The sequence below is a fragment of the Hemiscyllium ocellatum genome, chromosome 26, assembly GCF_020745735.1.
Source record: "Hemiscyllium ocellatum isolate sHemOce1 chromosome 26, sHemOce1.pat.X.cur, whole genome shotgun sequence".
In the NCBI taxonomy this organism is placed as follows: domain Eukaryota; kingdom Metazoa; phylum Chordata; class Chondrichthyes; order Orectolobiformes; family Hemiscylliidae; genus Hemiscyllium; species Hemiscyllium ocellatum.
The window spans coordinates 40,184,945-40,199,472 of NC_083426.1; the positions used below are offsets into that span (position 1 = coordinate 40,184,945).

Below are 14,528 nucleotides of genomic sequence, written 5' to 3' on the forward strand. Positions count from 1 at the left end.
ACTAGGAAGTGAAAGAAGTAACAGTGTAGGATTTCCTTGACTTCTATCATGAAGGTAGTGATTCATACTTTCAGCAAACACTAGCATCTCTCTAGCACATCACTCAAGTAGCCATTCATCACCTGTACGCTATTTAAATGTAGGGAAAACCCTAAAGATACACAAGGACATTTTCCGTAAGAGGTGACTGGATGGTGTTCATGAGTAATGCACTTCCCTGACTCTGTGTCACACCCTAACCCAAAGACTTTCAAGCCTGTCTGATACACCCCTCATCCCTCCCCTCTCTGCCAAAGATCAGCTAACACAACATAGACTGGGCTCGGAGTCTGTGGCCTTCATCACTCAGTACCACATCATAGGCTTCACACATCCACAGGAGCAAACAAGAAACCAAAAAACCTGTTTTTGTAAAGCCACTCTTTTCCTGTAACATATACCCAGTACTAAATGTCTCCTACATAATTTCTGTGTAATACACTGTAAACAACCTACATTAATTTCCTGCATTATGTTTATTTATGCATTTATACACACACATGCACACTTACTACACACACATGCTAAAGTATACCAAAAAATCCAAGACGAAAATTCTAACAAGAACTGAAGATGTTCATCTCTGACAGATGTTAGAGCCTATATTACACCGATGGTTTATACAGTAGGGTTATAGAGGCGTGTAACACAGATAGCTAAACTTGAAGCACTTTTGCAACAATTACAAATCTGACGCAAGTATTTTCTCAGCTACAATAAAATATAGTTTACTGAAGAGTACATTAAAATCCTTAGACTTGAGACCCCAGTTACCAACACTGGGACCACAGTGAAGGATCAGCATACAGGGATGCTCCTTCACCAGTATTATCAGTGCAGGATAATAGAGGGTTAGCTGGGAACTGCAAGGGAGTTATTTAAGTGAACCATTCTGACATCAACACAAACCACCAAAGGGACGCTTGAATATTTTGTGAATGTCAGCAAAAGCTCGATATAAAATTACTACCTAAATCTCGCGGCAAGAAATTCCTGACTCTGACATTTTCTTGCCATTATGCAGTAAGCTGCTGAGAGTGGAAACATTGACCTAACAGCATCAAGGTGAAAGCAGCAACTCTCTAACTTGAATCGGTGAAGAGTTCTCCCTGCAAATGATGGTAAACTCCAAGAAATCTCAATATTAGTGTCAACTAACCAAACAAAAACAATGCTTTCTTCGTTCAGTATGTGCTTTAACCAATACAGAAACATAATGAGTTATCGATCGGTTTAGTTTCTCTCACAAATTCCTGGGACACGGTTTCAAGACTTACGGGGTACCAGGCTATACAGTCAAACCTGCAATAACATCAACATCTGGGACTGGGAGGTATAACATAAACAAAGGCTGTAGGCGAAATTTTCCCAGCCCTGAGTGACATGGGCATTGGTGAGTCAGCTGGAAAACTGAGAGATTTTCCCAGCTTCTCAATGTCAAGAGCAAAGCCACATTTTCCAACCAAGTGTAGAATGGCAAAATAAGATTCTCGATAGTGAGTGGCAAGAGATTAGATTACTTACAGTGTGGAAACAGGCCCTCTGGCCCAACAAGTCCACACCAACCCACCAAAGCACAACCCACCCAAACCTATTCCCCCACACTCTGCCCCTTCATCTAACACTACGGGCAATTTAGCATGGCCAATCCACCTAACCTGCACATTTTTGGACTGTGGGAGGAAACTGGAGCACCCAGAGAAAACCCATGCAGACACGGGGAGAATGTGCAAACTCGACACAATCAGTCACCTGGGGTGGGAATTGAACCTGGGTCTCTGGCACTGTAAGGCAGCAATGCTAACCACTGTGCCACCATGCCATCCATGCACCAAGATCTATTTGCATGCATTAATACAAGCTCATCATTACCATAACGTCATGTCATTTCATTGATATTCAGTCTCCCATCCACCAGACAGAAACTAGACAACAAGGATTCCCGCCGTGAAAATTACAGCCATTACCCGGCAACTCCAGCTCGCTGCTTCCTAGTTCAGACTTCCATCTTGGACACCAATATTTCAGGACACACTCCATGGACAGCAACAGTGCACAATCCCAGCTTAGGGACCGCAGCATCTGACATATACTGATCACACCACACCATCACGGCACATCTCCAAGCTACTTATAATACAATCTTGCACTTTGGACACCAGGACACAATGCACACACTATGCTCATGGATTGGAACTGGCTGTGTCTTTGGGTTACTCATTCAATCTCTTAGCGCTCACTCACTTAGCAACTACTGCCGTGCTCAAAACCTTCTCACCTTCCATTACCTGTTGGTGCACTGCCCCTCGGCTCGGGTATAAAGGCTCATAATCTTGATTGGCACAAAGTCAGGCAAATTCTCATAGTTGTGAGTAGTGATCAGTCAAGGGGGCAGACATCTTGCTTTATGGCTGTGTGCTACATCAATCTCACCCCTGCACCATGTGCCAGAGGCTGACATGGCAAACCCACTGCATCATGTCAAAACCACATGACCATTCTTCAGGTCTAAGGGGAGTCGTTCTCATTCAAGGGGAGGGGTCCTGCCGTCAGTCAGGGGGTGCTGGCAAAGTAAATCAAGGGCTTTGTCTGCTCTCAGCAGGGGGGGCTTTGACAAGATCAGTTGACCACTCTGGGCAGATGTGCATCACTGCCATTCTCCAGGTGCAGTGTAAACAGTCAGGGGGTTGGCTGTGAGTCAGCCTAGGAGCTGCCCAGTCTATGGCCTGGTCACTTTTCAGTCACGGTCTCTGACTGAGCCATTGGGCTCAGCTGAATGGTAACCAAGATGAAGTGGTGGCGGGGGGGGGGGGCGCGGGGGGGGGAGGTGGATGGTACTGCTGTGTTCATGAAGTTGGAAAACTCAATGCTGAGGAACGGAGGCAACAAATCAAGGATAGAGTGGGCATAAGAATTGTGAAATATGACATATAAAAGTGGTGGTGGGGGGGGGGAAGAAGATGATAGTATCTCACTTTCTGTCCTGCACTAAGGGAATGAGGTTATCAGTGGTCATCGCCATTGTGGCCTTAGTGAGATGAATGAGAAACATGATGGAGAATATGACTAAGCTGTAAGACCAGGGCTCAGGGGTTAATGATGAGAGCGACAGAACATAATTCCACAATTATGAACTGGTGGAGGATAGGGGCACATGGGCTGGCCAGAGACTGCCAGGAATATAGGGACAGCGGGTTTGAGGGTGGGTGAATAGTGCCCTTATTTACAAGGCTGAGTCTGAGATTTACTGTGCCAAGGACAACCTGCCATGCCTTCTGTAGTCAAACAGCACACAGCTGCACACTGTAAATGGAAAATGGTTATGACCACACACACACACACACACACACACACACACAGGAGAATCCATGTTTTTTTCCATCCTACCAGGCGGTGATTGTGATAGTTGATAGGTGATAGCTGCAGTAAGTTTTTGCAATTGGCTCCGTCCAAAGCGCCACTGTGTGGGATCTCTCAATTCTCAAATATATCAAAGCAATTACCCATGTAATTTGAGCCAGATCACACCACTTTTCTCCACAGCAAGGTCAGTGCTGCAGCCTCAATAAGAGGTTTCAGCAACTTCATTGGCTTCCTTCCGGGGCAGCGAATGATATACGGTACACGAGCACTGAGATGGCCATATCATAACACAGCTACATTCATCAATGGAGAGAGTTCCACTCCATCACTGTACAAGTGATCTGTGAATATTGGTACTGCTTTCTACAAATCTGGATCAGATATCCTGGGAGTTGCTACTATAGCTGTATCCTTGAGAATCTCATGTTCCTGTTGCATTTCAAGGGCTGGATGATGGCCCTCCTGAAGCTGGAGAGGTCTTACAGTGTACTCTGGCCGCAGTGCACTGGATAATTCTAACTTGCTGTGTTCTGCACAATTGGAGAAGACAAACTGGGGATGTGATGGAGGCTGAAGCGCTGGGAGAACAGCAACACTCTTCTGAGAAGAATGAAGACATTGAGCAAGAAGAACATCATCTTCTCCATGATGGATCACTGCAGGATCAAGCGCAGCAAGCCAGATAGGTCTTAACTGACACCTAGATCCAATCAATTTCCATTGATCGTTCATTGACTGTAGGTGTGTTGGGGCTTGAAAGGCAAGCAATTCCTCACTAGTCCCAGAAGCAAATGCAGCTTCGTTAGCTTTGTTTTCTTTTGTTCTTCTTAGAATGAAAGTAAACACTTTGAAGCACTTGAAGGTTTTCTAGTAAGTGATGGTCATACATTGAACAATGATAAGATGCTGGACGACATTAGGCATGAAAAGAAAAGCTCTAGCACCAGGGACTGCCGGAGAGGAAGATGTCATGTGGTCACAGACCCATTGAAGGAGTGGAAGCTCTCGCTGTTAATGAGTCTCACTGGCTAGACATTTGATGCTTCAATCAACAAATAGGTGCAATGGACGATTGTACTCTGTACCCTTTAGCTTGGGAAACCAGCAATGGAGTCAAATCCCATTGCCGTCTGTACCTGTCTAAAATTGCACGCATGCCTCACTTTAACAAGGACATTGTCAGTGACACTGTGCAGTGGCAGGGATCTTTTTGTGACATGGTCACTGAAAGATCCACTGCTGACTCTTGGGAGGAGTCAGAGACAAAGAAGTTCAAGGTCATAGTGACATTGACTTCTGGCAGGACTCAGTGAGCAGTGCTACGAAAGCTGAGGTCTTTGGCTGCAAATGCACAAATTCATGTGACAATCTGCCCAGATATGTGCTCCTCCACAGGACTGGCCTGTCAACATCTTCCATTGGTAGATCCCATGCTGAGGGTATGGCCTCCATTGCCGTGTTGCCCATTGTCCATCACTTCTGTTCTCCTCTTGGCAAGGGCTCTGTATACCCTGTGGAGGAGGCTGTTCCTCACTGTCTCTATCAAGATCTGAGGATTATCGTCCCATTACCAGATGCTACCTTGTACTCCTCTGGCCTCACTATAATGTCAAAAAGACTAACGCCTTCCTATTATGGTGGCAGAGAGCTGTGATAATTCCTGCTTTTCCCAATCACCCCTCACCACAAACTCTCCATACCCAATGACATCTGTGCACCATTTGCTGTGGCCTCTCCCCCAACTGTGCTTTTTGGTGGGCCCAACCAATATCGTGGTGTATGTTGCCACCACCACGCACCTGGTCCATCCCTGATCCTGCTTGTAACCTCTCAACCGCCTCCAAAATCCCAAACATGCCTTCAACAAGTTTGGTAACTATGGAAACCGGCCTCCTTCCCAAATTTAGGTCCCATGTTCCCCACCCTGAGGAATACCAGAAGCAGCAAGAACAGTTGCAGAAAACAGGCACATATTGGGCACACTGTCCGAGTCTTGTTTTAATCACCCACCCACCACTGCAATGGCACCTAAAACACCTGCCTGTTGTGTCCAATTCTGGGCACTGAACCCTAACAAGTTATTAGAGAGGGTGCCAAAAAGATTTCCAGGAATGATTCCTGACATGATGGACTTCAATTATGTGGCACAGACTTGATGGATTACACTGCCTCCCAGCAGCAGATTTTCTCACTGCCCGAACAGAATGGATTTCACTGACCAGAACGCAACAACAAATATCAATCCCAAAGCCTGGAGTTTCACTTCCATTTAACTTAAACAAACCAAAGGGGGAAGTGATGGCCTCGTGGTATTATTGCCAGATTATCAACCCAAAAACTCAGCTAATGTTCTGGGGAACCAGGTTCAAAACCCGTCACAGCAGACAGTGGAATCTGAATTCATTATAAAAACATCTGGAATTTAGAGTCTAAATGCTGATCACGAATCCTTTCTCGATTGTCAGAAAAACCCATCAGGTTCAGTAATACCCTTCAGGGAAGGAAATCTGCCATCCCCACCTGGTCTGGTCCACATGGGACTCCAGGCGGACAGTATATGGTTGACTCTCACTTGCCCTCTGAACTGGCCTAGCAAGCCATTCAGTTGCATCAATCACTATAAAACCTCAAAGAAATGAATCTGAACAGATCGCCTCACATCAACCGAAGCACCGGAAAAGCTCTAATGGCATTGTGGGTCTACCTACAGCACGCGGACTGAAGTGGTTCAAGAAGGCAGCTCACTGTCACCTTCTCAAGGGAAACTAGGGATGGGCAACAGATACTGGCGAGCCAGCGACGCCCACATCCCACAAAATGAGCTTTTTAAAAAAAATCTAAATTGTGCTCCCCTCCGTTACCTTTCACAAACCATGAAGAGTATTAAAGTGCAAACTGGTCAAATTACAATATTCAAATAAAAGTGATATTAGTGAAATTCATCGAATAAGCCAGCACAGAAAAGAGGCTATTCTGTCCATTCGGCACTTGCTTGTTCTTTGACAGACCGATCCAATTAAGATGCACTCCTCTGTTTTTGCAGTACAGCCTTGCATATACTGCTGTTTCATAAAAGATCCAATCTCCTTTTGAAATGTACTTTTAAATCTCCTCCCACCAGCCTTCTATCCAGTGCATTCCAGATCACAATAACTCATACATTTTTCATCTTCCCTCCAATCCATTGGCCAATTATATTCAGATTGTATCCTGTAATAACTGAACCTCCTGCCTGTGAAAACAGTTTCTCACTAACTATTCTCTGACAATCCTTCATAATTTTGAATACTTATGTTGATGCTACTGTAATCTATCACTGCATTTTTAAAGCAATTATCAAAACCTTTAGAATTTTCTGATCAGTACACACTATAATGTGTCTCTTCAAAAATGCAGAATACCAAGTCACAATAATTAATTTCACACAATGCAATGCATTTTCTCAGACTTTCGTAACCGCGTTCCTTTAAAAATAAACTGCAATGCATAAACATCAGTTTGAAGTTCAGTCTATACTTCGGCTGGGTTTTGGCGGTTTGAGGACACTGGGGGACGTGCAGAGTGCTTTAGATAGTTGGAGTCAAACCAAATAATTTCAACTGTTCAGGATTATGACAAACTGCATCTCTAACCAGGTCACAGAGGAGCAATGAAGAAAAGGAACTCTGACCGATTGCCTACATAGCCTCAACCCTTGTACAAGAATGCTCAGGCCACTAGCAAGATTACTATCTTAAAGCAAGCCAAGAATCGAACCTTTGTATTCTCTATTACTCAGGACCATAGTATGCAATGCATTCATCCATCAGAGAGATAGCACCAGAAATGCAAAGCAGCACTGATAGAGGGTCTGATGCCCAATATCTCCGCTCAAGCTAAAGTGACCATTGCTAATGCCCTAGCTGGAGCCAGGAGGGACAGTAAAAAATGTAGGGCAAGGTATTGACAACATTTGCTAATGTAGCAGCCCACAGATATCACAGGATATTTGCAACTGTGGAGATTGAAGATAGGGGACCGAGAGGAGATATACTGAAGGGGGCACTGAATACATGTTGAAGAGTTGGGTCTTTGAGAGATTTGGAAAGAAGTAAAAAGACTGATGAGGTAAAATGATTGCGAGAGAGAGAGAGTTTCAGTTGGTAAAGAGATGGACCAATGGTCATGGTTAAATAGCATACACAGAGTTGAAAGAGCAAAGAATGTGATCGCTCCAGTAGAGATGAAAGTTTATGTTGCTATTAAAACTTTTTGAGCACTGCAACTGAAGGGTTGTGATACCAAATAACATTCAGGGCAATTTTAAATTACATTAAGGTTGGGTGTGTGGAGTTGGCCAATTTTCAAACAACATGCAGTCATACATACCATTTTAAAATATCACCTAAAACATCCAAACTCTTTTTTTTAATTCTGCAGTTTAGGAAAATGCAGAATTCTGAGCAAAGTCGCATCAATCCACCCTTTAATAATAATTGACATGAAACAACTAAACAGAGAAAAAGGTCAGCATTTTCTAAAATTCACTTAAAGTTTGTTTTTAGTTATTTTCACTGCACTTGAACTGTCGCTAGATAGTCTGGTCAGAACACACCTGCATGCAGCTACATATTTTAAACAAAGCCAAATCCGTAGCTAAATCAGGTTAAGAATATATAGGTCCTTATCATCTGTGATTCACCCAGTTTTACCCAGACTACACAAAAGGTTATTATAACAGCAGAAATAATGTTGGAATGGAATAAAGTAAAATGAAAAGGTCCAAGTTTACAACACAATTCGTCTCACAAGCTAAGATCAAAGCCAAAGTACATCAGGCAAGGAAAGAACATCCTAAACATAAGAAATCACAGAATTAAAAGCCATTCAGTCCTTCATAGCTTGGCCCCTTTTGCTGAGGCTGTACAGATTGCTGTATTAAGGCTTTTTGTCAGTTTTGAAGAAGGCTTCTACCTGATACGTTAACTTGACTTTCCCTCTTTGCAGCTATGACTAAGCGGCTGGACATTTCTGTTCTTTAATTTTATTTTACTTCAGCAAGTCATCAATGCAACGTGTGTACTCTTCTGCAGAAAGATTGCACAAACTCGTCTCTGCCCCCTCCCAAAGGTCAACCGAGTGAAACTTCTCAGCACAGCCTAGCACAGCATTATTCATCCATGACCACGTGCCTCTCTTTGCCATGACACATCCCATAGTCAGCAGCCATCATCTTCCACACGGAACTCAAACGTCTATATCTTCCATTTATCTTTATAACCAACTATCCCATTCCAAACCAGATACTCACCCATCTCTCTTATCAATCCAACAGAGCATTAACTACTTTAGCTGGGAACCCATTGCACTTATCTTAGTCAGGGCACGTTTCAAAGGAGGACCAAAAAGGGGGAAGGGGACAGAATCTCATCCTCGGAGGAACCAGAGAGCGGTTTTGAGGGGGTGGGTGTGAGGGTGACAGGGAAAAATTGTGCAACTTTTGAGCTTGAAGAATATTTCAAATTCCAGCACTCTGATCTAAACAAGCATTGTTGCCATACTGGAGACAAAGTCTGAAATCTTGGAACAGCTCTGCCAAAAGTTCTGATATCATTCTAAACATGCAAGTTAATCAATGCAACACAGAAATCCCTAGAAAACTTACCCCACAATAAACTTTGAGCTTTTTTATTTGGAAACCAGCTGTTTCAAGATTTCAAGCTTCCTAACAATCTCTTAAGCACTGTGGAAAATGCCCCTTAACCTGCTATTTATGCCCTACTGGGCGTCATTTTAGAGAAACCTTTGCATAAGTAGCTCTAATTTGGCTGTGTGTTAGTGCACAATAGGATTTACTGTGGCTTTGAATAATGGCACTTCCACTCTCAGAAACAAAAGCAACAAAAAAAAAGAAATCTGGACACCAGTCGACTCTCCCCTTTGAAGAGAGCAAATAATAATCCCCATGTGTGATCCTTAATTGACTAATTTTCCTTATACTCTTGTTCACCACAAACCTCTCCTTTCGTAGGATTACTGTTCCTTCATTTAATCATAAATGCACTGCATTACTTTTACTGCTGTCAGGTGATCAAACCCAGTTTTAGACACATTAACAAATAAAGGCCATTCTACCATGTTCTAATTTGCTCAGCCTTAGTCTCATTTCAAACCTCAGATCTATGTGCTGTGTAGAGGCAAGGAGAAACATTGGCTGGAAGTGCTTTTATCTACACTTGAAACATCCAGCAGTATTTCAAAATACTTCAACCATTGCTATTTCTAATAATATTTGGCATGGAATTTGACAACACAAAGGCAGGCCACTTGGCCCAATACCAGCACTACTGCCCCACTTGAGCCAGTTACAGCCCTTTCTAAATACACGTGGAGTTTATGTTGGGCACCTTCATTCCAGCCAGAGCTTAATCACCTTCTGTCAGTAGCCAATGAGTGACACAGCACCAAACTGCAATCGTACCATGCTCATATTACTGTTGAATAGGTTCGCAGTTCATAAACTGAACTGACAACGTTTTTCTATTAGTTGGTTGGCACACAGTACAAGGGCAAACTGGCACAGAAATTCAGCAAAAGCATGTGTTAGGATCATTCAGCTGTCAAGGCTGATGGTGCAGTTAATGTGGTGACACTGCCCATGAACAAGTTATAAATTGTGCTTCAGAACTACATGGCTACACTTATCCCAAATCTGGCCTGTAATAAATGTCGGGTGAATCCCACAGCACTGACAATCAGAGACATTATGACATAACATGTCATTTCAAGAAAGCTGCACTCATAAATTGCTTGTGCAAAGTAGTACTAAAATTGTTTGTGCTTATATAATCTTTGCTCTACATCTTTTATTATATAACTTATCAGAAATGTAAATAAAGAGTACTCCAGCAGCTGTGTGAAAGCAGCACCCATTGCAATGCATAATCCAACAAGCCCCAGAGTGAATCTCCTGCGAATACTGAGTTTTCTGGTACCGGAGGGAAACACTCAACACTTTATGTCAATTGTTGGCACCCCGGGCTTATACAAGAGGAAGATGGAGGAGGGAAAATAACTGAGTGCTTCTGTTTCTGAATATTCTCCAGTAATTATTGTGGGATACACTGGGGCGAAGTTCACTTGTGATGAACCAATCATCACACCCAAAGCATCCCACCACTGTCACAGCCAATAACCTGTCCAGGTTTACACATGAAGGCTTTGCTCCTTAGATCAAGTACACAGTCTTGCTGTCACTCATGGAACTAAATCCCATCTTGAACATATCCATCTAAGAAAACCCTGGGTGAATCTGCAAGAAATTAAAACGATTGCATGCAGATTCTCTTCAGACTCTTATTAACCTGAGATGATGCAAAGGATTAAGAAAAAACCTAGCTAAAATTCCAAAACTTCATTCTATACACGAAAACACGATTGTTTCATATCCTGACCATCAATGTAATGAAAACTAAAGAGTTCAGGCATTGGTATCAAACACTTTTCTGCTATTTGTCAAGCAGTGTTTAAAAAAAAATCTGCATCTCTGAAATTGCATTAATTATTCCTTGCAGAAAATATTCACTAATGAGCAGAGGCAATTTGTTAAACCAAATGATTTGAAACCTTATAAACCAAAGCATTCAAGACATTGCCAATTTTATATTTTGAGTGCAATGAATCGTAAAAATTAACAAATCAAGCAGCCAGTACATTCAATTCAGTACAGTCTCAGAACCCTCTATATCACTGCATCACCAACCCCACCACCACCCCTGCTATTTATTAAGTAAGTGTGGATGACCTACAACCCATTCATTTAATGAGAGGTGTCTCGCTTACACATGCAAAGCGTCTATAATGGGAAACATCTTTTGTTCTACACCAGAGAATGTCAGAACTCAAGATTGAACTGGTTAAAATTCTGAAACAGGCTACAAGATCATTTTACTTGAGTGAATTTCTAACAGTTGTTGTAAAATGCTTGTGAAGCAATTAAATTGTTTTTTTATAAATCCAGAAGATTTCATTCCTGAGTTGTTGTGCCATATGTAATTGCATGCAATGTGCAGTGCCACACTTATCCAATGCTTGCAATCAATAAACAGCAACCAATTAAAAGCCCCAGTCTCACATTACAAGTCAAGTCAGATTTTTAACAGCTTTGAACTAAATTTACTTAATTGTCTTTGAAGGTCCCACAGAGGACCACCTCCAGCAAACATTTTTGTTAAATAACTAAATATTTAGTTCATTAGAAACGTGAAGACACATTTATAGCAGCAAGGATGCTGCATCATGAGACAGATGATTTAAGTGATTTAAAACGGAATACAATATGGTTAAAAAAAACACATTGCCTCTTTGTGACAATTCAATAGGAGACACACCCCGGAGTGGTACTGATCTATACAGACTTGGAAAGTCCAAGTTCAATTTCTAGTCCGTGTTTTTTTAGTTTATCGTGGCTAGACAGTATCCACGACACCAGAACTGACCTCAGTGCCTTTGGGTTAGCGAAAGAGAAAAAATTAGCCAGCAAGCCTCTTCTGCATCTCTACTCAATGACTACATTTGAAATCTGGATATTTGTAAATTTTGGATAAGGATTGGATTGGTTTGGAATATGATGCCCCTCAGTGAAATAGTTACTGCCATGTAGTTCTTAGGTTTATACGTGATAAATGGTAGCTTGGGTGGGGAATCAAGATTGCTGTCAGTATATAAGAAACCATTACCACTGTCTTCTGAATGGAATAGAAGAAAAATAGGTAACTGAAAGCATAGCGTTCCAGCAATTTACTATCTACCTATTTAGAATTACCCAAACAACTAAAACATCTCACGTGCTGTTCTCACTTAACATGCCATAGCTTTTTACAATGCTTTGTTGGCTAGTCATAGCCCAGCTATCAAATCCACTCAACCTAATGTAACAACCATATATCCAGCTATGTTAAGCTGTGCTCAAAGTGGTGCAAATTCTTGGTTAAATGTTCACTCAGCACTTTACACAGTAATGTGTCAACATCATACTGAATAAGTCCCAGCTTGTTCAATTACATTTTTCAGCAAATACATATGTCAATCGGCCAGCTAATAAACTAAAGACTAAAAACACATTGCACTGTTTGTTTTGCTATTGTTACAATGTCAGCAGACACAAGTAAAACAGGATCTGAAAAGACAGATTTGAGTGTGTGTTTGTAAGTATTGTACTATGTCTGTGCTGGCTGGATCTGTGACAAATGAATTGATTATTTAATTTTCTACTGGCCTTACGGTGTGCAAGACAATGAGCCAATTATAAAGCAATTAATTGGCACCTCTCTATCTAAAATGTGTGAAGAATGCTGAATGCCAAATTCATGCAACAACAAAGTGCATATGACACTCACTTCACACAAATATCTAGATCCTGTTCTAGTGTTGTAGCTTCTTTTGTGAGCAATCAGTTTGCCCTAAATTTACAGCAATTATCAAAGTGTATTAAGAACTCATTAAATAATCCATGTTTGCATGTTCTAATGTTGTGTGCACCCACAAAAGATCTATGATTTCGACCATCCAACTTCCTAAAATATACAGAAGATGGCAAACTTTTATCAAACTGCAGAGAGAAAGAAGATATCCTGAACATGTCATGTTTGAGGGATAGTGCTTTTAATGAGGAGAACAGAGAATAGAAACCACAGTTCAAACACTTCAAAGATTGCGTCAGTCTGTTTCCAGGTATATAAACGAGGCATTAACCCAGGTCATTTAAACATTTAAAAGTTACTCGCAAATTGTCTTTAAATTGAACTCAAATGGCAAAAAAAATACTATCCAGCTTAGTTTTGCCCTTTCTTTTCTCTGCCCCTCTATGGATTTGTTGATTTTATTTAAACACACACACACAGACAAATCACTTACACATTCAGACCCCTCTGAGTCCCCTCGTTTCATGATCTGAAACTCAAGGTTGAAGGAGAAAATACATATTTAAAACGGAAAGGATGGGGGGGGGGGCGGGAGTTGGTGTAAGAAGAAAGCTTCTTAAGGATTCCTTACCTTGGTTAGCCTTGTTTCCCGCGGTGGTGAGTGCGTTTAAGAGAATTAGTAGCAAACAGTAGCAGCCGGACAGACAGACAGCCCCCATTCTGCTCTGCATTTTCAGATGACTCTTTCTCAGAAGGGATGAGAGGCGATTTTCCCCCCTCTCTCCTTTTGCCTCTTGAAGGTCCTGATGGAGCTGAAAAGAACCTCAATCGGAGCCTCCCACTTCAGTCAGATCGCCCTCTGCGGAATCAGAGGGATCTGCCGTGTCCTACTCACAGCTTAAGCACAAGGTCTGGAGGGAGGGGAGGAGAGGGGAGGGAAAGGGAGGAGGGGGGAGTGGAGGTGGGAGGGGGGAGGTGGTAGAGAGAGAGACAGACAGACACACACGAGAGAAAGAGAGAGGAAGAGTCAGAGATGGAGAGATTGAGTCTCTGAATCTTACATTGTATCCAAAAAATAAAGGGGGGTGGAGGAGGAGGGAGACACACGCAATGCTTCCAATCTCTGCAGGAATTTACAATCAGTTGCTGCCCCAAAGACATTCCTGCCAGAGAGAGAAAAAAAAGGCTGGAGGAGGACTTCCAGTCTCCATGGAAACGGCTTCTCTGGGATCAGGAGGTCAGGACAGGACCATGTGCAATCAATGGATCGATAAAGACAGGATCATGTCGCCCAGCCATTAGAAAATGCACAAATCCAGCAAAAAAAAATCCGGGGTGGACCTCCGCAGCCAGAAGCAAGTGAGGGATCAGAGCAAAAAGTGAATTTAAAGCTTGCATTAGCGCTAGCACTGGCAGTACAAGTTCAATGTTTTTTATATATGTATATGTATATATTTTGGAAGTAAACATTATTATTTTTAAACAGCCTTTCGCGGTCGCCTCTATGCAGGGAACTTGAACGAGCCATTCAAAACCCCGCTCTAAACAGACGTCCAAATCAACTGGCGATTTCTTTTTGAAAAGTTCAAATGGGGTCAGCCCGCGGAGCGACTCTCTCCAATTAGTGAGCGGCGACATATCCCGCTATTGAAGGGCTACTGAGATTATATTGTGCGCCCGCGGTGCAGACTATTCACACCGGGGATATTTTACATTCCCGCGGCC

At 42.4% G+C, this 14,528-nt stretch overlaps 1 protein-coding gene across 2 annotated transcripts in view; it reads right to left on the minus strand.

Annotated features, from left to right (window-relative positions):
• LOC132828425 (signal peptide, CUB and EGF-like domain-containing protein 3) overlaps positions 1-13,696 on the minus strand; it is a 364,946-nt gene extending 351,250 nt beyond the window's left edge. For both annotated transcript variants that reach the window (XM_060845529.1, XM_060845528.1), the window contains exon 1: positions 13,435-13,696. In XM_060845529.1, coding sequence (XP_060701512.1) covers positions 13,435-13,534 — 100 coding nt within the window. In that variant the 5' untranslated portion in view covers positions 13,535-13,696. The remainder of the gene's footprint in view (positions 1-13,434) is intronic.
• Between the last annotated feature and the right edge of the window lie 832 nt (positions 13,697-14,528).